The following is a 25,413-nucleotide window of genomic DNA, read 5'->3' as shown; positions in this document are numbered from 1 at the left end:
ATTCCTAATCACGGCTTTTTGATAAGCTTTCAATATTTTTGTTACCGTGGATGAGAAACGTGTTCACACAGTTTTGTTTTAAATTTATTTATTTAGTCATTGATTTTCCAGCTTTATCGCAGTAAAAATTGTACATATTTAAGGTGTATATATATACTGTGAAATGATTAAAAACTTTTAAAAACCATTTTTACAACACTTAATTTACACCAGTTGAACAAAGAATTGAATATCTTTTCTTTCATCAACAAATGTAATTTTGATATTTCCTTTGATGGTACAAGTGGATTTCAAATCCAGTCAAACTTTCTCCTAACGAGTATTTCAAAATAACGATGAAACTTCAGGTACAGAAGCGGCTGTAGGCGCTTGAAGCGCGCCGCGCAGGAACCCCGCTCCCTCCCCCGCCCTCCCTGGGCCTCGCCTGCGGCTGCGCAGCCTCCGTGTGCACCCGGACGGGAACTTCCCCCGAGGATTCGCAGGGGCGGTCCTGGAGGCAGAAGTAGACGCCTGGCAGCGCCCAGCTTCCCGCAGCAAATTCAGTGAGTATCAAATGGCTCGCTGGAGGCCCGTGGGCATGCCAGCTGACCCCACTTGGTTGCCTTCTGAAAAGTGTGGGTGGAGGTTACTTTTGACTGGAGGGTCCCCAGCACCTCCTTTTCCCCGAACCCTCAAGCTACCCTTATGGGCTGAGAAAAATCAGTCTATTAGACCGCACCTGTAATCTATTCATGGTACATGAAGCAGGAGGAGCTCCGATTCTCACGTTAGAGGGCATCAAAATCACCTGGAGGGCTTATGAAAACATATTGCTGGGCTCCTTCTACCCGCTTCCTCCCAGGTTCTGGTTGAGCAAGTCTGGCATGGGGTCTGATAATTGGTATTTCTAACTAGTTCCTAGATTATTCTGCTGCTCTGGAACCACAAGTTGAGAATCACTCTCATAGAGGTTAAACAAAGTGTTTTCTAAATACTCCATTTAAAGCAGCCCCTTCTCACTCCCTCTTAGCCTGGTTTATTTTCCTTGAGAGCAGTTATCATTACTTGACATTATATATATTTATCTGCTTTTTGTTTGTCCTTAGTAAGGTCCAGGAGAACAGAAACTTTGTCTTGCTCTTGTAGTTCCATATTCTAGAACAGTGCCTGGCACATAGTGGGAACTAAAAGATATTTGTTGCTTGAAAGAACATGTGTTTTGGAAGGCATCAGACAAAGCTGAAGCCATGAGAGTGAAAAAGCTCGCTCAGGAAGAGGGGAAAGAGTAAAAAGGAGAAGGGCCAAGGACAGACCTTGGTGTGCATGGAAATTTAATGGAATAACAGAAATAGGAAATAAGAGCAGAAGGCTAGGTGCCAAGCTCAGTGCAGCAGCATCAGAGACACCCACTGAGGAGAGATTTCCAGAAAGGGAGGGGACACCAAGAGTAAACAGCAGAAATCACCTAAGATGAAAAGATTGAAAAGCCTTTAAGATTTGTCAGTTAGAAGATTTGTCATTGATGATTTTGGTAAAACTAACAAGATGTTCAGGGTAGTAGGCTGATTGGATTGAGTAGGGAATGGTGGATGAAAAAGTGGGAAAAAATGAGTGTGGACAGTTTATTCAAGGATTTGGCCATGAAGGAATGGCTGAAAGAAAGTATTTCTCTGTCTCTCTCCCTTTCTCTTTCTGTGTGTCTCTGGGAGTCGGAGCAAATTCACTTTCTTGTGGTGAGGCAGGAGTGTGTAAAAAGTTTAATAGGGGGCTTCCCTGGTGGCACAGTGGTTAAGAATCCGCCTGCCAATGCAGGAGACACGGGTTCGAGCCCTGGCCCAGGAAGATCCCACAGGCCGCGGAGCAACTAAGCCTGTGCGCCACATCTACTGAGCCTGCGTGCATAGAGCCCGTGCTCTGCAACAAGAGAAGCCACCGCAATGAGAAACCGGCGCACCGCAATGAAGAGTAGCCCCCACTGGCCACAACTAGAGAAAAGCCCGCGCGTAGCAACGAAGACCCAACGCAGCCAAAAATAAATAAATTAAAAAAAAAAAGTTTAATAGGGATGGCAAAGGCTTAGAGTAATTGCTGTGGGAAATAGAATTGAACAGTGACATCAAATGGCCCCAAATTGGGCATAATGTTAAAAAACTGTGGGAGGTAGGAATGCTGTATAAGTTCTATTATGAGCTTCTAACTCACCTACTCCTTCGCTGTGTTTTCAAAAGATTCTCTCATACTTGTCGTGAGGCATATGTTAAAGCTTCAGAAGCTTAAAACACACACACAACACAGAAACTCGTTACTGGCTGTTTTCTAAGGCAGGAATGCTGGTAGGAGCAGCTGCAATGGAAATATACTCCCAGATACAAGCAGGGATGGGAGGAGACCAGATGGAGACAGTTAATTACCAGAAGAAAAGTGGGCTCTGGTCATCATAATAGGCTGCAGGATGGCAAACACGTTGGCCTGACTCACAGAGCTCTCTGGTTGTGGTAATTAATTGTAGGATCCCAGGGAATGAACTCAACAAAGGACTCACTAAGTCTTTTTTTTTTTTTTTTTAAATTTATTTATTTATTTATTTTTGGCTGTGTTGGGTCTTCGTTTCTGTGCGAGGGCTTTCTCTAGTTGCGGCGAGCAGGGGCCACTCTTCATCGCGGTGCGCGGGCCTTTCCCTGTCGTGGCCTCTCGTTGCGGAGCACCGGCTCCAGATGCGCAGGCTCAGTAGTTGTGGCTCACGGGCCCAGTTGCTCCGCGGCATGTGGGATCTTCCCAGACCAGGGCTCGAACCCTTGTCCCCTGCATTGGCAGGCAGATTCTCAACCACTGCGCCACCAGGGAAGCCCCACACTAAGTCTTTTTGATTTGTGTAACTACAAAAGCAAACAAACCAACAAAACACAATTCTCGGTCTTTGTGAACAGAGGCCCCTCTTGAGTGAGCGACATGACTTGTCAATCCTATTCCAAGAACTAAGATCCCAGACCCAGAGCATCTTGAGTGTAGCCTAAATATTCTTAAAGAAGGATGCTGCTGAAACACTGTACCTGAGGACTGCAAACCTTTTCTCCAGCCTTTCCCCAAAGGTCTTGCAGTCCCTTATGGATAACTGTTCTGGAGAAAAGGAGGAACTAAACTTTTCAGTAACTATCACTAATTTCAAACAAACACAAACATCACTGCTGTCAGCATTCTGAGCTTATAGGGATTAGGTGATAAATGAATTAAATTCTGGTCCAAGTTCACCTTTGGGCAGGGCTAGTGGGACTGTGAATTCATCCTGTGGTTAGTACCCTACTTGCCAAGTGAATAGCTGGAATAGGTAATCTTAGCAACTGACAGAATTCCTACATGGGCACATTCACTCATTGAGTAAGGGCTATTCTGGAAGAAAATGCCAAGTGGAGTGCCAAAATAGTAGATCAAAAGCATTACCACATACCTGGAGAATTCCAGAGGTGAGTGTCACCATCAAAGGCGTGAAAGATGCTAGGGTGATGGTTCCCACCTCATTCCCATTCACTTCCCAGTTTAGCCATCACAGAAGTCTGACAGGTCTCAGAGAATGACAGTGCATTATTGTAAACCCAAGCAAGTGATGATTCCAATTGTAGCTACTCTTCCAAATGGGGTCTCCTTATTGAAGAAACTCAGCCCCTGACACTCAGCAGTTATTGATCTGGGATTTAGCTCCAGAATATCTTTGTAAAAAATCTTTTTTTTTTTTCACATTACTCACCAATAACTTTCTATATTCAATCAAAAGTTTTGTTTTTATTGCCTATCACTCTTATATCCTTGTTCATTTCTATCAGTTTCTTCACTTTAAAGTGGGGATCATAACTGTACCTTTCTCAGAGTAATCGGGAAGAAAATTTGATAATCTATGCAAAGAGCATGTAGTAAGTGCTCCATATGTGTTACCTATTATCTTAGATAATTGGGGATGAGAATCTGGGATGTCGTTTTTCAATTCATTGTTCATTTTGTTGGAGTCATTCTCAAGTTGTTTAGCAAGATGATAAACTTTCAGAATTTTTGCGTGTCTGAAATGTCTTTTCTTCCACTTAAATGCTGATTTGGCTGGTAAAGAATTCCAGTTTCAGCTTTGAAGATATTTTTCCATTGAGAAATCCAATGGCAGTCTAATTTCCATTGCTTTCTAGGTAACATTTCTATGTAAAAGCTCTTCTTTTTCTCCTAGGTTTTGTCTAGGATGGGATCTTAGTTTCATTAGTTATCCTAAGGACTCAGAGGGCCCATTTAATCTGAAAATTTGTGTTTTTCTTCAAATCTGAGACATTTTCTGCTTTTAAAACGTCCAACCCTCACCACCATTCTGTTGTTTCTGTAACATCTGTCATTCAGATGTTGGAACATCTGGCTGGATCCATTCTTCATGTCTCATCATTTTCCTTTTTGTTAATTTGCGCTATTTAGCCCTGTCCATTCTGCTATAAACCAGCCCATAAATCTTTTCTGTCTTTCAGAGATTACAAAATATTCCTGGTTCATTGATGGAACATTTTCTTCCTTAGAGGTTTTGTTTTTGTTTTTGTTTTAATGTCATGGGATTTTAGATGGAAGATAAAGTAGATGTGTGTGCTCTGATTTCCTTCTTGATTCGAATTCCTTGGTTATCTTTTGGTTTGTCTTGTTCCTTTAATTAGATTGTATATATATATATATATTTTTTAATTTATTTTTTATTTTTTTATTTTTTAATGCTATTCTTGTCTGCTTACATTCTTTTTATGTATGTATGTATGTATGGCTGTGTTGGGTCTTCATTTCCGCGCGAGGGCCTTCTCCAGCCGCGGCAAGCGGGGGCCACCCTTCATCGCGGTGCGGGGGCCACTCTTCATCGCGGCGCGCGGGCCTCCCACCACCGCGGCCCCCCGCCGCCGAGCACAGGCTCCAGACGCGCAGGCTCAGCAATCGTGGCTCACGGGCCGAGCCACTCCGCGGCACGCGGGATCCTCCCAGACCAGGGCTCGAACCCGCGCCCCTCGCACCGGCAGGCAGACTCCCAACCACTGCGCCACCAGGGAAGCCCCTAGATTGTATATTTTAAGGTAAAAGTCTTCATATTCTGCCTCTGTAGTCTACACCTCTTATATACTGTTTTCTGGTTTTCTAGCACCTTATAAATCTGGCTTTTTCCACCTATCCAATAAATACACCCCCAGGTTATTTGCTCAAATACATCCTCTTCTTTAGTTTCCCAGCTCTTTCATCTCCAGGGGCACCTGGAATGTTCTCCAGTCATTCAAGAAGCCCTCCTCGCCTCACCCATTCCTCTCTTCCGGGAGCCTAAGTTGCATCTATCTAGCTCGGCAGTGATTCTCCACCAAGCACCAGAATTGCCTAAAATTTCCCCAATAGACCGAGACCTGCTGAATCAGAATTTCTGCTGATCAGACCTGGGCATCATTTTTCTTCCTTAAATAAGCTCCACGGGTGAATGAGAGGCACACCAAGGCTAAGAACCTCGCAGCCTCCTTCTCGGGCTGCCCGTCCGTAGGGCGGGACTGACCCTCCCTGACCCTGGCCGGGAGGTGGTTGGAGGGGTTCTTGCGCGCTGCTGCACCGCGTGTCTTCCAAGCACGTCGCAAGAGGCAGGCGCCCGCCATCCCAGAAGGCCGCCTACGCTGCCTGGGAGCCCGGCCAAGCGGCCCCAGGACTGGGGCGGAACCCAGGCTAGACTCCGGAGCAGCCAGGACCTTCTCGACCGTCCCACCTGCAGCGCGCCCTCAGGGCCGGAACGCGGCGCCGTGGGAGCACCGCGCGGGCCCTCCGGCACCGGTGCGCAGGCGCGCAGCCCGCTTCGCAGCTTCTCTACTGTGGCCGCTAGTTAGGGGAGCGCCTTTGACTTTGCGAGGCCCACAACGGCAGCGCCGGCGCCAGCTCCAGGGTGAGGGACGCTTCGCCTGCTTCCCTCCGGCCTGCCTCTTTTACCCTGGGTCGTGGGCAGTCCCCGGGGCAGGCGGAAGGACAAGCCCTCATTTTGCCGGCGCCCTTGAGAGACGTTGGGGGCGGGGAAGGGGACCCCCCCCCCGGGAAGGGGACCCCCCCCCACCTCCACCCCTCGCCCGAGCGAAGTAGGGAGGGGGTGGGCAACGATGAGGTCGTTGACTTGGAAGGGGACGAGGGGATCCTCTGCATGGGTTTGGGGTGGAGAAAGTATGCTGGTGCGAGCGTCTTTACGCGGAGCCCTGTCCTCGCGCTGGGAAAGGGTTGTTGCGTTTGCCTCCTTCCCAGCCCTGGTTCCCAAAGAGTGGACGAAAGGTTTATCTGATACGAAGTTTGCAGTGTAGAGTGAGACCCCGAGCAATCCGAGTTAACGCTTCACCGAAAAACGAGCCAGAAACTCGGACTTCTCACACACTAGGCCGTGGCAGAGATTTCTTGCGATGCACACAGGTTAATCAACACAGGTTGGGATAAAGACTGAATTGTATGGGGGCTTTGCTAAACGAAGTTTCAGAGCACCCTCTTGGTACTGCTTCTGCCTCATCACCTGTAGAAGTCGCATCTCAGTTGTTTGTATTCCACTATTGGCAATTTTAGACTTCTTATTTATTTTTCCATCTTGGGTTTGCCTGCTTTTCCTCATGAGCAGTGTTTCTGTCTTAAGTCTTGTAGGGCACAATGTCTGAACAAGAGCGTATACAGGAATGCCTGAGGAAGGAAATAAGGTCACTTCTCATTTCCACCAAAGATGGTTTGACCCCACAGCAGTTGGAAAAGGAGTACCTTTTGATGGTTGGCAACCATTTACCACTCCGAATCCTTGGGTATCGGTCCACCATGGAGCTGGTGTTGGATATGCCTGATGTTGTCAGTGTCTGCCCCTGTGGGGACGGTACTGTAATACTGAAAGGTAGGTTTAAGATTTGAAGGTCTATGAACTTTGTTAATAATAATCACTTAGTAAAGAATTGTTCTAGCTCTGCAATTATCCTGCATCCCCAGCAGGGGGTTTTACTTTTCTGAGGGAGAAGAGAGATCATAGGCACCTTAGAGGTTGTGGACAGAGTTAGAGCTTTAGCACAACCAAGAAACCTTCCCCAGAATACTGTGCATTCACAAAAACTACATTGTGCCTGTGATTTAATATTATTGCACCTTAAGTCAGGAGAAACTTAACAATGGGACTTCAAATTATGAAATCACGCTTAAAATTTCACGAAGCACAGAAACATAATTGTAGGGAAGTTTAGTGTTCATCTCCAGGGTTTCAGATCTTTCAGAAGTTAATTAGCAGCAGTGATAATAAATTGGGTTTTACTGTTCTCTCTTCATCCTGTAATAGAGAAGCTAACAAGCTGTTGTCTAAAATGCAAGAAATGGAGCAACCAAGGGTTCGTGTTTATCATGTCACCTATATACACAGCTCCTTGGAGAGTTAAAAATTATATAACCACAGATGCAAAGAATAAAGAAGGAAGTAAGTTTTCACCTAAATATGATTTCTTTTTTCACACCTCCTTAGCCATTCCAGATGAATCCACCAAAGGAATAGCAAGTTTAGTTGCAAAACAGAGGGGCAACCATAAGGTTCGAAACTCCGTGCGGAAGGGAAGGGCCAGTGTTTGCTCTGGGCCCAGCTCTCAACGGCAAGTACCTTACCGAGGAAGGGTACCCCCTATTCTTCCAGCTGTCGTGAAGAGTGAGTTGAAAGACCTCTTGGCGTTATCTCCTGTTCTCCTTTCTGATTTTGAAAACGCATTTGCCAAGCGATTTGGACGATCATTCCAGTATGTGCAGTATGGCTTCTTCTCTATGTTTGAAGTGCTGAATGCCGCTGCAGATGTCATTTCTGTAGAACAGACCAGAGCAGGTTCTTTGTTGAGGCTGAAGAAGAGCCTATCCGAGGAAAAGCAGAGAGGATGGCCAGCAGGTAAGCATATTAGCACTGGTAACTGTATTGCAGATCAGCAGACTTTGGAGCAGTTGTAGTACATATGTACGTATGTATGTAATGGTTAAGCTCCAACAGTTTGTTGAAGTTGCATCCTGGCTCTACCACTTGCTAGCTGTATGATCTCAGGCGAGTTACTTAAAATGTCTAAGCCTTAGTTCCCTCATCTCTAGAATAGGAATAATAATACTTACTTCTTGGAGTCAGGCTGAGGGTTAAATGAGATAGGGGTCTGTAAAGTGCCTGGCATTTAGTAAGCTCATAATAAGTGGTAGCTATTATTATGAAAACGCAAGATCAGCTCTCTGTAGAGTGCTGTAAATGAACATTAGTTATATGTGTTCAGGTAAAGAAGATATAACATGGAAAATGAAAAGTTTTAAAAATAATACTAGTTTGTAGCATTTGCCATCTGATCTTTGCTAACACTGATCTTTGATATCCTAGCAGGCATTGTAGTAATTGATGTAGTGTAATGATAACCACCTTATAACCACCTTATTTGTATAGCAATTTACCTTGGATTCTCATACCATAGACACATTGGGTGAGTAACCCAATCTTATCCTTATAGATAAGGAAGCCAAAGCTCAAGAAAGTTAAATGACGTTCTGAAAATTTCATGACTTGAAAAGTGGTACAGCTAGAGTTAGATACTGAACTCTTACTACTGCTCATTCAGTGCTTTTCCTACCCAATCACTGTCTCTCTTAAAGGCCCAGAAAACTGATGTGATCATTTGTATAGTGTCCCTCTAGACCCTTGACAGTATAGAATCTATACACTGCCTATTTGGGGAATTCTATGCCCATTTCAATGATTTTTTTTTTTTCTCAAAATTTGTATTTAGATTAATATAGGTGAACCATGAGAATATCATGAATTTACAAACCAATATTTAAATTGTGGTGGGAAGTGTAATTTGACAAAAATATGCTAGGGGGTTTACAGGCTCTGGTCAGGGAAGGTTACGGGGGCCACTGAGTGTTTTGAGTCTAAACCTCAACCGTATCAGTATTTGTTTTAAAAATTAAAAAAAACTTTTTTTTGGCCCTGCTGTGCGACTTGTGGGATCTCAGTTCCCTGACCCCCAGGGGTTGAACTGAGGCCACGGCTGTGAAAGCCCGGAATCCTAATCACTAGGCCACCTGGGAACTCCCTGTATCAGTATTCTTGTGGTGCTCAAACTTTGGGAGAGTAACTCATGCTATTAAACTTATGTGAGATTGAGTTGTATAAAGCAGTTTGCCAACTTACTGACTTGTGGGGGGTGGATATTCCTTCCCAGTGATTGAATTGTTCATTTTCCTCATACATGGTACCTTACTCCTCATCAGGATATCTTGGAAGTAATTTTTTTGTGTGTGTGAGCTTGATCTTAGGGTAAAGAAAGAGCTAGGCCATGGTGGGGTCCAGTGATCTGTCTTTCGTGTTGTAAACAGAATATACCTCTCCTGTAGTATTCCCCTCCCTACAAATCTTGAAGAAAAAAAATCTATACTCTAGAAGAATATCCTTTATTCTGTAGCTTTTCATTCCCCACCCCCTCCCCCCATACCACTAGATGGTTATCCAGTTTGAAAAGCATAATTCAAGCAGATTCCTTATTTGAAGACTTTTTGGTCTCCTAAACAGGATACAGCTTTTTAGGTTTATACCTATTGAATCCTGCCTCTTTGTAATTATATTCAGGTGTCCTTAAGTGGAGTTTTAGATAGCCCCAACCTTTCAGTAACACACTTATGATCTCTTGGTTTTCTTCTGTAGGTGACTAATCATTCCCTTGTATGTAAATTTTATTGGCTTAATATAAAAATGTAAGCTTAATTTTTATTTCTAAGTTGAGGGCCTAGCCTCTATATATAAACACCAGAAAACTAGAAATTGTTAGTGATAATTTTTCTCTCCTCTTCTTTTATTCGCAAAAGGTAAAATTTTTACCCAGCCTTTTAGAAGGAAGCAACAAGGGTCATATCCCACAGTCTCCCCAGTAGCAATGGCACGCTTTTCACAACCCACTTCAAACATGGAACCACCGAAGCAAATACTGGACGTGGAGAATATTTCTAGGTCAAATGTGGTGGAGACTTCAAGGCTGAATCACACTGAAAAATTAAACCAGGTGAGATATCCGACTTTGGAGTTATAAATACACCAAAAACGTGTTTAAATTCAGTGGCTATTACTTAGCTCTCATGGAAAAGCTGACCTTTTAAAATTCAAGTCATTCACTTATTTCACATTTAACGTAAGCATTTTCTATGGTTCTGTGGATTAGTAAGAAGTGAGAGGTGGCAGTGAGAAGAGAGTACAATTTTATCAACTCCACGGTTTCAGCTATTTTCTGCAGATGACTCCCAAATCTGTATCTCTAGTTCCAGCTTCTCACCAAAGTTATAGACGCGTATTTGCGACTTAACTCATGAGTATCTTCACCTGAATGGCTGGCCCTGAGCACTGCAATCCTGGTATTTTTCTGTGACTATAATGCTGAAGGACTTTGAGTAAAACCTACTAGAATAAAGCCAACAAAAGCCTGATTAAGTCAGCAAGATAACAACCTAAGTAGAGCTCAAAATAAGCACATGGAAATTAAAGACATAAAAGTGCTTCATTTCTGTAACTTAAAAAAATTAGCTTTAGTAACATAATTTACATATAGTAAAATTTGCCCGTTGAAAATGTACAGTTTGAGTTTTTTTGTGTTTTTTAAAAATAATTAATTTATTTTTGGCTGTGTTCGATCTTCGTTTCTGTGCGAGGGCTTTCTCTAGTTGCAGCGAGTGGGGGCCGCTCTTCATCGCGGTGCGCGGGCCTCTCACTATCGTGGCCTCTCTTGTTGTGGAGCACAGGCTCCAGACGTGCAGGCTCAGTAGTTGTGGCTCACGGGCCTAGTTGCTCCGCGGCATGTGGGATCTTCCCAGACCAGGGCTTGAACCCGTGTCCCCTGCATTGGCAGGCAGATTCTCAACCACTGCGCCACCAGGGAAGCTCTTGAGTTTTAACATATGTATCTAGTTGTGTAATCACCATCAAAATCAAGAAACAGCATTTCCATCATCTCCCCAAAGTTCCTTCATGCCACTTCGTAGTTGATCTCTTTCCCCAACTACAGCTACAGACAACCACTGCTTTCTATAAGTATAATTTTGACTTTCCAAGAGTTTCATGTAAGTGGGATTAAATAATGCTTAGCTTTTTGTGTCTAAATTCTTTAACAGGATGCTTTTGAGATTCATCCAGGATTTATCAGTGGTTTGTTCCTTTTTCTTGTTGAGTATCATTCCACTGTACTGATATACCTCAGTTTGTTATCCATTCACCATTAGATAGTATTTGGGTTGTTTCCTGTTTAGGGTATTATGAATAAAGCTGCTATGAACATTTGCTTACACTTTGTATGAACATTGACTTCATTTGTCTTGGGCCAATACCTACGAGTAGGATTGTTGGGTCAGACAGTAAGTTTAACTTTTTAAGAAATTGCCAAACTGTTTCCAAAGTGGCTGTACAATTTTACTTTCTCATGAGCTATGTATAAGAGTTCCACTTGCATCTTTGTTAACATTTGATGCTATCAATTTAAAAAACAGTAGCCATTTGAGTGCGTGTATAGTAGTATCTCATTATGGCTTTAACTGAATTTTCTCTAATGATGAATAATATTGGATATCCTTTCGTAAGTATATTTGCCATTTGTATATCTTCTTTGAAGTGTCTAATAATATCTTTTGCTCATTATTAAAAATCGAGTTTTCTTTGTATTGAGTTGGAAGAGTTATTTATGTATGCTGGTTACAAGTCCTTTATTGAGACATGTTTCGCAAATATTTTCTCCTGGTCTGTGCTTACCTCTTCATTTCCTGAATCCTGTCTTTTGTGGAGAAGTCTTTAATTTTGACGAAATCTAATTTATTTATTTTTTTCTTTTGGTTCTTGCCTACCTAATAGATTTTTGGTTAATCCAGAGTCACAAAAATATTTTCCTATGTTTTCTTCTAGAAGTTTTTTGATTTTAGTTCTTAGGTCTATTTCAAGTTAATTTTTGTGTAAGGTACCAGGTATGGATCAAAGTTTTCTGCATATGGATAGCCAATTATTCCAGCACTATTTTAAAAATTTCTATTATTTTTAAATTTAATTTTATTTATTTATTTTTTGGCCATGGGGCACGGCACGTGAGAGCTTAGTTCCCCAACCAGGGATCCAGCATGCACCCCCTGCATTGGAAGCTTGGAGTCTTCACCACTGGACTGCCAGGGAAGTCCCCAGCACTATTTTTGAAAAACACTCTTTCCTCACTGGACTACTTTATTACTTTGACACTTCTGTAAAATCTGTTGACCTCATGTATGTGTAGGTCTCTTTCAGGACTCTCTGTCTCTCTCTCTATTCTGGTCCATTGATCTACATTGATCTGTCTTTTTGGAAGTATCACACTGTCTTGATGACTGTAGTTTTATAATATGTTGAAATTATATGGTTAGGTCCTACAGCTTTGTTCTTTTAAAAATTGCTTTGGCTACTCTAGGTTCTTTGAATTTCCATATAAACTTAATTTGATATAAATCAGCTTGTCAATTTCTACCAAAAATAATTATGCTCTCTGCGATTTTGATGAGAATTGCATTGGATCTATAGATAAGTTTGGGTAGAATTGACATCTTGACAGTATTGAATCTGCTGATTCCTGAGCACAGTATAGCTCTCCATTTATTTAGGTCTGTAAATTCTCTCAGCACTGTTTTATAGTTTTCAGTACACAAGGCTTCCATATATTTTGTTAAACTTACAGCTACATTTTTCATATTTTTGATACTATTATAAAGGGTATTGTCAACTTATTTTCTAATTAATTATTGCTAGTATGTAGAAAATCAATTTTTTTTGTATATTGACCTTGTATCCTGTGACCTTGAATCAAGGTACTTGATAAACTCAACGCTAGTTTATACTGGGAGTAAAGACAGTTTTACTTCCATTTCAATCTATATGACTTTTTTTTCTTATGACAAAGGCTAGTTTCTCTAGTTTAATAATGAATAGAAGTGGTGAGAGTAAAAATTCTTGCCTGGTTCCTAACTATAGGGGAAAAGCATTCATTCTTTCATCATTAACTATTATGTTAACTGTAGCATTTTTATAAATGCCCTATATTAGATTGAGGAAATACTCTTCTATTCCTAGGTTCTGAGAATTTTTTCCATGAATGTATATTGAATTTTTCTCCATCCATTGAGGTGATTATAGGATGTGATACTATGATTTATAATAAGAAATATATATTTGGTTTTCATCCTTTTCTGGCACGGAGCTCCTAAAACCTATGGAAATTCCTAAGTAAAGAGAGCAATAAAGGTATCTTCTGTTATTTTAATGAGGTAACTTTTGGAAAGCACCTAAGGATGGGTTGCTGTTGGAGCCAGCCATGTAATTAGAGGGTTGGAGATTAAGTTCAGTCATAGCCAATGATAAATCAGTCATGCTGATGCCTCCATAAAAACCCCAAAAGACTGGGTTTAGAGAGCTACCAGGTTGGTGAACACCTAGAGATTTGGGGAGAATGGCATGCCAGGAGAAGGCGTGGAAGTTCTTCGCCCCTTCCCATATACCTTGCCCTATGTATCTCTTCCATTTGACTTTTCCTGAGTTATATCTTTTTATTTTTATTTATTTATTTTTCATTCATTAAAAAAATCGAGATACAATTGACATATAACATTATATTAGTTTCAGTACAACAGGATTACAACAGGATTAGATATGTGTATGTATTGTGAAATGATCACCACAGTAAGTGTAGTTAACATCCATCACCACACATAGTTACAAGTTGTTTTTCTTGTCATGAGAACTTTTAAGATTTACTCTCTTAGCAACTTTTAATTATAGAATATATATTATTATTAACATAGAATATATATTATTATTAATATCCAATTAATATATATATAAGTAATAATTGCCATGCTGTACATTACATCCCCAGGACTGATTATAACTGGACGTTTGTACTTTTTGACCACCTTTACCCATTTTGCCCAACCCCAGCATGCTGCCTCTGGCAACCACCCATCTGTTCTCTGTTTCTAAGAGTTCGGGTTTTTGTTGTTGTTATTTTTGTTTAACAGATTTTGCACGTAAGGGAGATCATACAGTATTTGTCTGTCTGACTTATTTTACTTAGCATAATGCCCTCAAGGTTCATCCATTGTTATTACAAATTGTGGGATTTCCTTCTGGTTTTATGGCTGATATACATATTCCACAACTTCTTTATCCATTCATCCTTCGATGGACCCTTAGGTTGTTTCCATGTCTTGCCTATTGTAAATAATGCTGCAGTCAACATGGGAGTGCAGATATCTTTTTGAGTTAGTGTTTTTGTTTCCTTCGGATAAATACCCAGTGGTGGAGTTGCTGGATGATATGGTGTTTCTCTGTACTGTTCTCCATAGTAGCTGCACCAATTTATATTCCCCCCAACAGTGCACAAGGGTTCCCTTTTCTCCACACCTTCGCCAACATTTGTTATTTCTAGTCTTTTTGATAATAGTCATTCTAACAGGTGTTAGGTGATATTTCATTGGGGTTTGGTTTGCATTTCCCTGATGATTACTGATATCAAGCCACTTTTCATTTACCTATTGGCTATCTGTATGTTTTTGGGAAAATGTCTGTTCAGATCCTCTGCTCATTTTTTAATTGAATTATTTAGTTTTTTTTGATGTTGAGTTGTGAGAGTTCTTTATATATTTTGGATATTAACCACTTATCAAATATAAGATTTGCAAATATTTTCTCCCATTCATTTTATCGAGGTCTTCTGTGCCGTAGATTTTTAGTTTGATGTAGTCCCACTTGTTTATTTTTGCTTTTGCTGCCTTTACTTTCAGTGTCAAATTCAAAATATCATTTCCAAGACCGAGGTCAAGGAGCTCACGATCTAAGTTTTCTTCTAGGATTTTTATGTTTTCTGGTCTTACATTCAGTTTTTAATCCATTTTGAGTTACTTTTTGTGTATGGTGTAGAGTTATATCCTTTTATGATAAACCCGTAATCGAGTAATTAAAATGTTTCTCTGAGTTCTTTGAGCCATTATAGCAAATTAAACTGAACCCAAGGAGAGGGTTGTGGAAACCTGATTTGTAGCCACTGGATCAGAAGCTCAGGTAACAACCTGGACTGCAATTGTCATCTGAAGTCAGAGGATGGGGTGGAGGTTCAGTCTTGTAGAACTTGGCCCTTAACCTTGGAATCTGAATGCTATCTCCAATGTCAGAATTGAGTTGAATTGTAGGACACCCAGCTTGTGTTGAAGAATTGCTTGGATATGGGGAAACACCCTCACACACATTGTAATTGGAGTCAGAATTCTATAGAGCTTTTTCTTTTTTAATCTCTTTATATGATAAATTACATTTTTTTTTTTTTTTTTTTAGCGTTAAAGCAACCTTATGTTGCTGAATGAATCCAGCATGTTGGTCGTCATGTATTAGCCTTTTTATATATTGCTGGATGTGATTTGCTGTTTTCTTGTTAAGGACCTTAGTGTTAATGTTCATAAGGTATAGTGTTCTGTAGTTTTCTTGTAATGTTTTATCTGGTTTTGGAATCATGGTAATACAGGCCTTTTGAACTGAGTTGGGATGTTTTCCTTCTTTTTTTTGGCAAGAGTTTGTATTAGGTTTCCCTAAACATTTCACTGAATTCATCAGTGAAGCAGTCTGGGCCTGGGGATTTTTTGGGTAATGATTTTAAATTACAGACCCAGTTTCTTTAACAGATAAAGAGCTATTCAGATTATCCATTTCTTTTTTTTTAAAAATAAATTTATTTATTTATTTTTGGCTGCGTTCTGTCTTCCTTGCTGTGCGTGGGCTTTCTGTAGTTGCGGCAAGCGGGGGCTACTCTTCGTTGTGGTGCGCGGGGTTCTCATTGCAGTGGCTTCTCTTTGTTGCGGAGCATGGGCTGTAGGTGTGCGGTCTTCAGTAGCTGTGGCATACAGGCTCAGTAGTTGTGGCACATGGGCTTAGTTGCTCCGTGGCATGTGGGATATTCCTGGACCAGGGCTCGAACCCGTGTCCCCTGCATTGGCAGGCGGATTCTCAACCACTGCGCCACCAGGGAAGTCCCAGATTATCCATTTCTTTTTGAATGAGCTTTGATACTTTGTCTTTCAAGAACATGTCCATTTCATCTCAGTTGTCAAATTTGTTGAAATAAATTTGTTTATAATATTCACTCATTGTCTTTTTAAGATCTGTAGGATCTATGGTGAAGCTCCTTCTTTCATTCCTAATATTGATAATTTCTCTTTTTTTCATGATCAGTCTGGCTGAAGATTTATCCAGTGATTTTTCAAAGAACCAGCTTTTGGTTTTATTGATTTTTCCCCCCTGTTTTCTATTTCATTTATTTCTGTGCTTATCTTTATTATTTCCTTCTTTCTGTTTATTTTGGGTTAATATTTACCTTAAGAGCAAGAAAAGAAAATTTGGTCGTTGGTTTTGGTCCTTCTTTTCTAATACAAACATTTAAGGCTATGGATTTTCTCTAAGTACTACTTTAGCTGTATCTCACAAATTTTGATGTGATGTATTTTAGTTTAGTTCAAAATATTTTCTAATTTCCTTTGTGATTTCTTTTGTCTTATGGGTTATTTAACAGCATGTTGTTTAATTTCCAATATTTGGGGACTTTTCAGAGATGTTGAGTTGTAATTTAATTTGATTGTGTTAAGAAAACATAGTCTGATTTCATTCCTTGTAAATATATTGAGACTTATGTGGCCCAGAATATATTTATGTGGGTGAATGTTTCATATCTACTTTGAAGGAATGTTTGGGTAGAGTGTTCTATAAAAGTCAATTAGTAAAGTTGGTTATAGTGTCATTCAGGAATTCTATATTTTTACTGATGTTTTCCTACTTTTTCCATTAATTACTGCAGGATCAGTGTTGAAATCTTCAAATATAATTGTGAATTTGTCTATTTTACCTTTCAGCTTCAGATATTATAAATCTCTGTTAGGTGCATACATATTTAGGATTGATATGTGTTCCTGAAGAATTGCCCTATTTATCATTATAAAATGTCCCTCTTTATGGCTCATAATGTTCCTTGTTTTGGAGTCTACTTTGTTTGATATTACCATAGTGATGCTAGCTTTCTTTAGATGTTAGTACTGTGTATCTTTTTATATACTTTTATTTTTAACATACCTGTTTTATATTTAAAATGTGTTTCCTCTAGACAGTATATGGTTGTCTTGCTTCTTTATTTAATTTGTTAATCTCTGTCATTTAATGGGGGTGTTTATACCATTTATATTTAGTGTAATTACTGGTATGGTTTGATTTAAATCTGATTTTTGTGGGGTTTTTTCCTATTTTTTTCTTTTGGATTAATTTTTAAAAATAAAATTTTTAGACCAATTTTAGGTTCACAGCAAAGTTGAACAGAAAGTAGAGAGGGTCCCCATATACTCCCTGCCCCCACATTCATGCAGCCTCTTCTACTATGAGCATCCTGCAGCAGAGTGGTACCTTTGTTACAGTTGATGAACCTCCACTGACACATCATAATCACCCAAAGTCTACAGTTTACATTAGGGTTCACTCTTGGTATTGTAAATTCTGTGGGTTTTGACAAATGTGTAGTGACATATATCCACCATTGTAGTATCACACAGAATAGTTTCACTGCCCCTCAGATCCTCTGTCCTCCATCTGCTCTTCTCTCCCTCCTCCCTAGCCCCTAGCAACCACTGATCTTTTTACTGTTTCTATAGTTCTGTGTTTTCTAGAATGTCATATAGTTGGAATCATACAAATGTTGCCTTTTAAATTGCCTTCTTTCACTTAATGATATGCATTTAAGGTTCCTCCATGTCTTTTCATGGCTTGATAGCTCATTTCTTTTTCGTGCTGAGTAATATTCCATAGTGTGCATATATTGCAGTTTATCCATTTACCTACTGAAGGACATCTTGGTTGCTTCCAGGTTTTGATTATGAGTAAAGCTGCTATAAACATCTGTGTGCAGTTTTTTGTGTAGACATAAGTTTTCAGCTCCTTTGGGTAAATACCAAGGAGCATGATAGCTCTATCATATGATAAGAGTTTAGTTTAGTTTTGCAATAAACTGCCAAACTCCCTTCCAAAGTGGCTGTATCATTTTGCATTCCCACCAGCAGTGAATGAGAGTTCCTGTTGCTCCACATCCTCATTAGCATTTGGTGTTGTCAGTGTTTGGATTTTGGCCATTCTACTAGGTATATAGTGGTATCTCACTGTTGTTTTAATTTACAATTCTCTAATGACATATGATGTTGAACATCTTTTAATAGGCTTACTTTGCTGTCTGTATATCTTTTTTGGTGAGATGTCTGTTCAGATCTTTTGCCCAGTTTTTAATTAGGTTGTTTGTTTTCTTACTGTTGAGTTTTAAGGGTTCCATGTATATTTTGTATGACAACTCTATCAGATATGTCTTTTGCAATTTTTTTTTTTGGCAGTTTGTGGCTTGTCTTTTCATTCTCTTGACATTGTCTTTCACAGAGCAGAAGTTTTTAATTTTAATGAATTCCTGCTTGTCACTTATTTCTTTTATGGATCATATCTTTGGTGTTGTATCTAAAACTCATCACCATACCCAGGGTCATCTATGTGTTCTCCTATGTTGTCTTCTAGGAGTTTTAATAGTCTGTATTTTACACTTAGGTCTGTGATCCATGTTAAGTTAATTTTTGTGAAGGGTGTAAGGTCTGTGTCTAGATTCAGTTTTTTGCACGTGGATGTCTAGTTTTTCCAGCACCATTGTTGAAGATTCTCTTCTCTCCGTTGTATTGCCTTTTCTCTTTGTCAAAGATCAGTTAGCTATATTTTTGTGGATCTATATCAGCATTCTTTGTTCTGTTCCATTGGTCTCTTTGTCTGTTCTTTTGCCAATACCACACTGCCTTGATTACTGTAGGTTTATATTGATAGTAAATCTTGAAGTCGGATGGTGTCAGTCCTCCAAATTTGTTCTTCTCTTTCAATATTGAGGTAGCTATTCTGGGTCTTTTGTCTCTCCATATAAAATTTAGAATTGATTTGTTGATATCCCCCCAAAAAAACTTGCTGGGATTTTGATTGGGATTGGATTGAATCTTTAGATCAAGTTGGGAAGAACTGACATCTTGACAGTATTGAGTCTTCCTGTCTGTGAACATGGAATATCTCTCCATTTATTTAGTAGTAGTTCTTTGATATCTTTCATCAGTGTTTTGTATTGTTCCTCATATAGATTTTGTACCTATTTTGTTAGATTTATATCTAAGTGTTTCACTTTGGGGACACTAATGTTAATGGCTATGTGTTTTTCCTTTAGAATTCCACTTGTTCCTTGCTAGTATATAGGAAAGTGATTGGCTTTTGTATTATTAACTTTGTATTCTCCAACGTTGCTGTAATTGCATATTCATTCCAGTTTTTTGGTTGATTCTTTGGTATTTCTATATAGACAAATGTATCATCTTCAAGCAAAGATAGTTGTATTTCTTCCTTCTGAATTATTATACAGTTGACCCTTGAATACTGCAGGGGTTAGGGGTGCCCACCCCTTGCACAGTCAAAAATCTGCATATATGTTTTGACTCCCCCAAAACAACTACTGATAACCTACTGTTGACCAGAAGCCTTACTGATAACATAAACATTTGATTAACATGTTTTATATATTATATGTTAGTATATACTGTATTCTTATAATACAGGAAGCTAGAGAAAAAATGTTAAGAAAATCATAAGAAAAATATATTTACAGAACTCTACTATATTTATCAATAGCATAAGTGTATATTGTCTGTTTACAAGATGAATCATCTGTCAGTACTTATATCAATATTGTTTTACATGATACAAAACACTATATATTATACATATTACTAACACTAGACATCAGAAATGAAAAGATAATGTGAAACAGAAAATAATATTAGTTACAGGTACAGTGATTCATGCATTGATGTTGTAGAAGCAGCAATGTGATTGCTTTATGATAGCCTAAAGTAATCAATATGATTGCTTCATGGTAGCCTAGCCTGTACACTAACGAATGACTTATAAAATTTTTATGACATTCAGTATAATATTCATAATACAGTATTGGAAGCATTGTTTCATTTTTTTAAAAAACCACTTACCTGTGATGATAGGCTGATGAGCAGTTTCTCCAATTACGAGAGACATACTATACAGTAATATAGTTCTTTGAAAGCACAGTTATAAAACAGTAAGAAAATGAAGACATTATTTTTCTATTGAATATCACTCATCTTATGCCTATTAAGGATAGACCAGTATTTACATGTATCTTATACATTCATGACATACCTTTTAAAAATTTTTTGAATATTTCTAGGCTACGTGGTTCACCTACAAGTTTATTCAACTTGTCATAAACCTCCAAAACTTTTTAATATATTTACTGAAACAAATCTGTGTGTAAGTGGATCTGTACAGTTCAAATCCATGTTGTTCAAGGGTCAGCTGTGCTTTCTATTTCCTTTTCTTATCTTATTGAATTATCTAGGACTCCTAGAACAGTATTGAAAAGCAGCGGTGAGAGGGGACATCCTTACCTTATTCCTGATTAAGTATTTTTTATGATTCTGTTTTGTTGCTGTTATTTGTTTATTAGTTATAACTCTTTAAAAATATTTTTAGTGGATGCCTTAGGGTTCTCAACATATGTTTTTAATTTATCACAGTTGATCCTCATGTAATATTATACTATTTCATGTAGATTAAGAACTTTAGAACAATAGATTTACATTTCTCTCTTCCCATCCTTTGTGCCATTGTTGTGATACATTTTAATTGTATATATGTTATATGCTCCTTAATGCATTTTTATTTTTGCTTTAAAGTATTTATTTTGAATAAGCAACATTTAAGTAATAAAAATATTAAAATAAATTACCTATTTATTTTTAAAAGTCTCCAATCCTTTGCACCCAAATTTCCCTTCAGTATTATGTTCCTTCTGCCTGGAAACTTTTAACATTTCCTATAACATAAATATGTTGGCAATGAATATTCTCAGCTTTTGTTCATCTGAAAAAGTCTTTGTCTCCATTTTTGAATGATACTTTTTCTGGGTATAGAATTCTGGGGTGATAGTTCTTTTTCTTTTAGAACTTCAGAGACAATTTCATTGCTGTCTGGTCTGCATAGTTTCTGACAATAAATCTATAGTCATTCTTATCTTTGTTCTTCTGTACGTAAAACGTGGTTTTTTTTTTCCCCTTTGATGTTTTCAAGATTTTCTCTTTATCATTGTTTTTCTGCAGTTTCATTCTGGTGTCCCTTGGTAGAGTTTTCTTTATTTGTTCTGGTTGAGATTTACTGAGCTTTTTGCATATGGGTTTTATAATTTTCATGAGATCTGGAAATTTATTTCTAATTAAAAATCTTTATTGAGGTATGATTGACATACAAAAAGCTGTATATGTTTAATGTATACAACTTGATGAGTTTGGAGATAATTATATACCTCTGAAACCATCACCACAGCCAATACGATAAACATATTCATCACCTGCCCTCTTTATTTTTATTTTATTTTATTTATCTTATTTGTTTATTTATTTATTTATTTATTTTGGCCATGCCACGTGGCTTGTAGGATTTTAGTTCCTCAACCAGGGATTGAACCCAGGCCCTTGGCAGTGAGCACACAGAACCCTAACCACTGGACCACCAGGGAATTCCCTATTTTTATTTATTTTTAAATTTTTGTGATAAGAACACTTCACATAAGATCTACCCTCCTAGAAAATTTGGAGAATTTTTGTCTTCAAATATTTTTTCCCCTTTCCTCTTCTTCTAGGATGCCTATATTAGACTGCTTGTTATTTCCTTGTGGATTGTTGGGGCTCTGTTCTTTTTTTTTCTCTGAGTCTCTTCCCCTCCACCTCCCCACTGTGTGCTTCATTTTAGGTACTTTCTCTTGCTGTCTTCAAATTCAGTGATCTTCTGTTGCATTTAGTCCCATCCAGATTATTTTTCATTTTAGACATTGTATTTTTAAGTTCTACATATTCCACTTGGATCTTTTTTATGTCCTTTATTTATTTCTTTATTATGTTCATACTTTCTTTATATACATAAGCATATTTATCAGATTTATAATAACTTTTAATGATCTTAACTGCTAATTTTATCATCTCTATCATTTCTGGGTTTTGAATTTATTTTCCTTCTTTTTTTTTTTTTTTTTTGACTGCACCACAGCATGCGGCATCTTAGTTCCCCAACCAGGGATCGAACCTGTGCCCCCTGCAGTGGAAGCACGGAGCCCTAACCACTGGACCACCTGGGAATTCCCTATTTTCCTTCTTGATGTGTTCACATTCTCCTACCTCTTTGCATGGCTGGTAACTTTGATTAGCTGCTAGACATTATGAATTGTTGAGCTTCACTCAGTTAATTTACTTGGAATCGATCATTTTGAGTTTTGCTTTTAAGATTTGTTAGGGCGGGTACTATCAATTGAATTGTGTTCCTTTAAAATTCATATGTTGAAGCCCTAACCCCCAATGCAATAGTATTTGGAGATGGGGTCTTTGGGAAGTAGAGTTTGATGAAGTTGTGAAGGTGGAGCCCTCGTGATGGGATTAGTGCCCTTATAAGAAGAGAAACCAGAGAGCTTGCTCTCCTCCATGTGCATACACCAAGGAAAGGCCGTGAGAGCACACAGCAAGAAGGCAGCCATCTGCAAGTCAGAAAGAGAATCCTCACCAGGATCCGACTATGCTGTGTCAACCGAAAAAAATTGCACAACCTGTAAGTAGAGAGTTATGTTTTATTCAGCAGACATTCTTAGTACTTCAAGCCTGGGAGACAGCCTCTCAGATAAACGCTGAGAAAACTGTTCTGAAGAGGAAGAGGGGGAAACCAGGATATATAGGAGTTTTTATAACAATACCAGGTAGTTGGAACAAAAGACTACTGTTAATAAAAGAAAACTAGATATCTCAAGTTATGGAATTTAGTTAGCACTTTTCTATGTAGGGGAAGATGCAAGAGTCTGGGTTCACTGAAATAATTCCTTTGATATGCACCTCAGCTATCTGGGGCCAGTATCCTATGATTTCCCATCCTGAGTTTCCTTAGGCTGCCCCGTTGGGAGTAGCTGCAGTCCAATGGCTGCTAGATGGTGGGCATTCCTTGTTTTTATCCTGAGTTCCCTCAGGGCTCACCGTCTGGGGTAGCTACAATTGCTGATGACTTCGACATCCTTTATTTACTGATATAGCAAGCGATATTTTATTTCTTAGCTGGAACCCTGATCTTGGGCTTCCAGCCTCCAGAACTGTGAGAAAATACATTTCTGTTGTTTAAAGCTACCTAATTTAAGTTATTTTGCTACAAAACCCTTAGCAGGCTAAGACTGCTAGTCCAGAGAAACCTTCAGTCTAGGGCTAATTTGGCTCCACCACTGAGGCATTACCTTTCTGAGGATTCACCTGGATGTGTTAAGAGGTCCTTCCATTCTGCCTTAGTGGGAACACTTAACTTTTCTCAGCTCTGTGTGAGCTCTGGGTATTGTTTGGCCTGTTGTTTCTTATTGTTTGTTTCCCCAGCCTCAGAGAACATCCTCTTCCCCGCCTTATGCACACATCAGTACTCATCCAGAAACTTGAGGGGTCCCTCTGCAGACCTCCAGAGCTATATCTCTCTGTGCCAATCCCTACTCTCCTTACCTACCTGTATATTAGCATCCTTTTTCTCCCCAAACTGGAATCTGTCTCCTCAGTTCATCTGTTTCTCTTACCTCTTTCTGTGCTATGGACTGAACTCTCCAGGCTGTCAGGTGAGGCAGTTTAGGACTCACCGCTCAGTTGCGCACTGTTATTTAACATCTGTAACTCATTATTTTCCACCTGTTTATGGCAGGAGGGTGGGAGCCATAACTTTGTTTTGAATGATGAAGTTTTCTTAATACAGAAAACTCAGCCTAAGAAAGTTACTCACAGCCCTACTGCCAAAAGATAGTTTTCACTCCTGTTCCTTTCATAGTGATTTCCCCGTTTTTTAGATTTCTTTTATTTTTCCTGACATTTCCTGTGCTGGAGAGACCTGACACCAGCATGGTCATCTTCCTTTGTAGATAAACTGACTGTATGTGTGTCAATTCCTGTCTTTATCTTTGAAATTCAGAAGGTTACAATGAACTAACTGTTGGACTCTTTTTCATTAATTTTATCAAAAAATATTTTCATTTTTAAAAATGATTTTTTTCCAAACTGATATCCAGAAAAGTATCAGTATGTTCTACAACAAATGGTATGTTAGTGTCTGTTTTCTCCATACCTTTTGGTTATATAACCCTTGGGATTTCATGTGGTTGTTAAAAACTCAAATGTTAATTCTTGAAACATGGTTAAATACAAAAATATTTTCTCTGACCGAAAGCTACACATAGTCTAATTGTTTCATATCCATTTTTGGTTACTGACAAAGTTGAACTTTTAAAATTGTTTATTAGTCACTTTAATTTATTTTGATGAACTATCTGTTCTCTTCCTTTGCCTATTTTTCTCTTGAGATATGCTCATCTTAATGAGTGGAAGGAAGTTTGCTTAGTCAGTTTTTACTTAGTGAAGTGAAGGAATTTTGGCTGTCATAGGCTAGAAATGTATTTTTCTAAGTTGTCATTTTCCTTTTTTGAAATAGAAGTTCACAAGTTAGGAATATCAAATCTATTAGTCTTTTTCTTTTACTTCTGCCTCTGATCTCATACCTACAAAGCTCTTCCTCGCTTGAAGGTTTAAAATTGGTTTCTCACTTATCATAATCTGCAGTATATTATAGGCAAAAAGGGAACTGTTATTTGTTTGAGAGACCATGATATGCCCTGCACTTTCTTATATTGTCTCATTTTAAGTTACTCATAAAACAGGATATCTGGGATATTAGACTTACAATTCCTGTTTTACAGAGAAAGCAACTGAGGTGTGAGAGGTTAAATAATTTCTTAATTAGAAAGTTTCACTGCCAAAACTTAAACTCAGATTTGTCCGTTCGCATTGTTCTTCATGGTTCTGCGTATGCATAAGCATCTAGAGGGAGACAACTCATATCTTTTTCAGCTTAAATAACCTACTATGCTAAGGAGATGCTCAATAAGTCTTAGGAGATTAACTCTAGTGAACACATGGCAACTAGATGTGTCATTTTTCCAGCTGCAGACTCAAATAATAGCCTTTAGAAGCTTTATTCAAATTGCAATGCAGCAATGAACTTTAAATTAGGATCAGCTCACTTTTTTTTTTTTGTATAGAAAAAATTCTGAAAGTTCACAAGAGAAATAATTATTCAGAATAGGCATTATCTGTTTTCTAGTCATTCTGATGAGTTTTGAAATATTTATCTGTCTCAAATTCCCTTCGTCTAAGACCCTAGCAGCAATGGAATGCCTAACATTTCCACTGTTGGTGCTAATGCCTTACGCA

The 25,413-nt window shown here is 38.8% G+C and overlaps 1 protein-coding gene across 3 annotated transcripts in view; it reads left to right on the top strand.

Moving 5' to 3' along the window:
- Positions 1-414: 414 nt before the first annotated feature.
- The window catches only part of TDRD5 (tudor domain containing 5), a 96,285-nt gene continuing 71,286 nt past the window's right edge, over positions 415-25,413 (top strand). For 2 of the 3 annotated variants that reach the window (XM_061185664.1, XM_061185662.1), the window contains exons 1-4: positions 5,743-5,896; positions 6,620-6,865; positions 7,478-7,885; positions 9,835-10,028. In XM_061185664.1, coding sequence (XP_061041647.1) covers positions 6,634-6,865; positions 7,478-7,885; positions 9,835-10,028 — 834 coding nt within the window. In that variant the 5' untranslated portion in view covers positions 5,743-5,896; positions 6,620-6,633. Of the gene's footprint in view, positions 543-5,742; positions 5,897-6,619; positions 6,866-7,477; positions 7,886-9,834; positions 10,029-25,413 lie in introns of those variants that run through there. The other variant, XM_061185663.1, reaches the window with a different exon arrangement.

This window comes from Eubalaena glacialis, chromosome 3 (genome assembly GCF_028564815.1).
Source record: "Eubalaena glacialis isolate mEubGla1 chromosome 3, mEubGla1.1.hap2.+ XY, whole genome shotgun sequence".
NCBI classification, from domain to species: Eukaryota; Metazoa; Chordata; class Mammalia; order Artiodactyla; family Balaenidae; genus Eubalaena; species Eubalaena glacialis.
The sequence above is the reverse complement of the archived record's forward strand: the minus strand, read 5'-3'. Positions and strand labels throughout refer to the sequence as shown.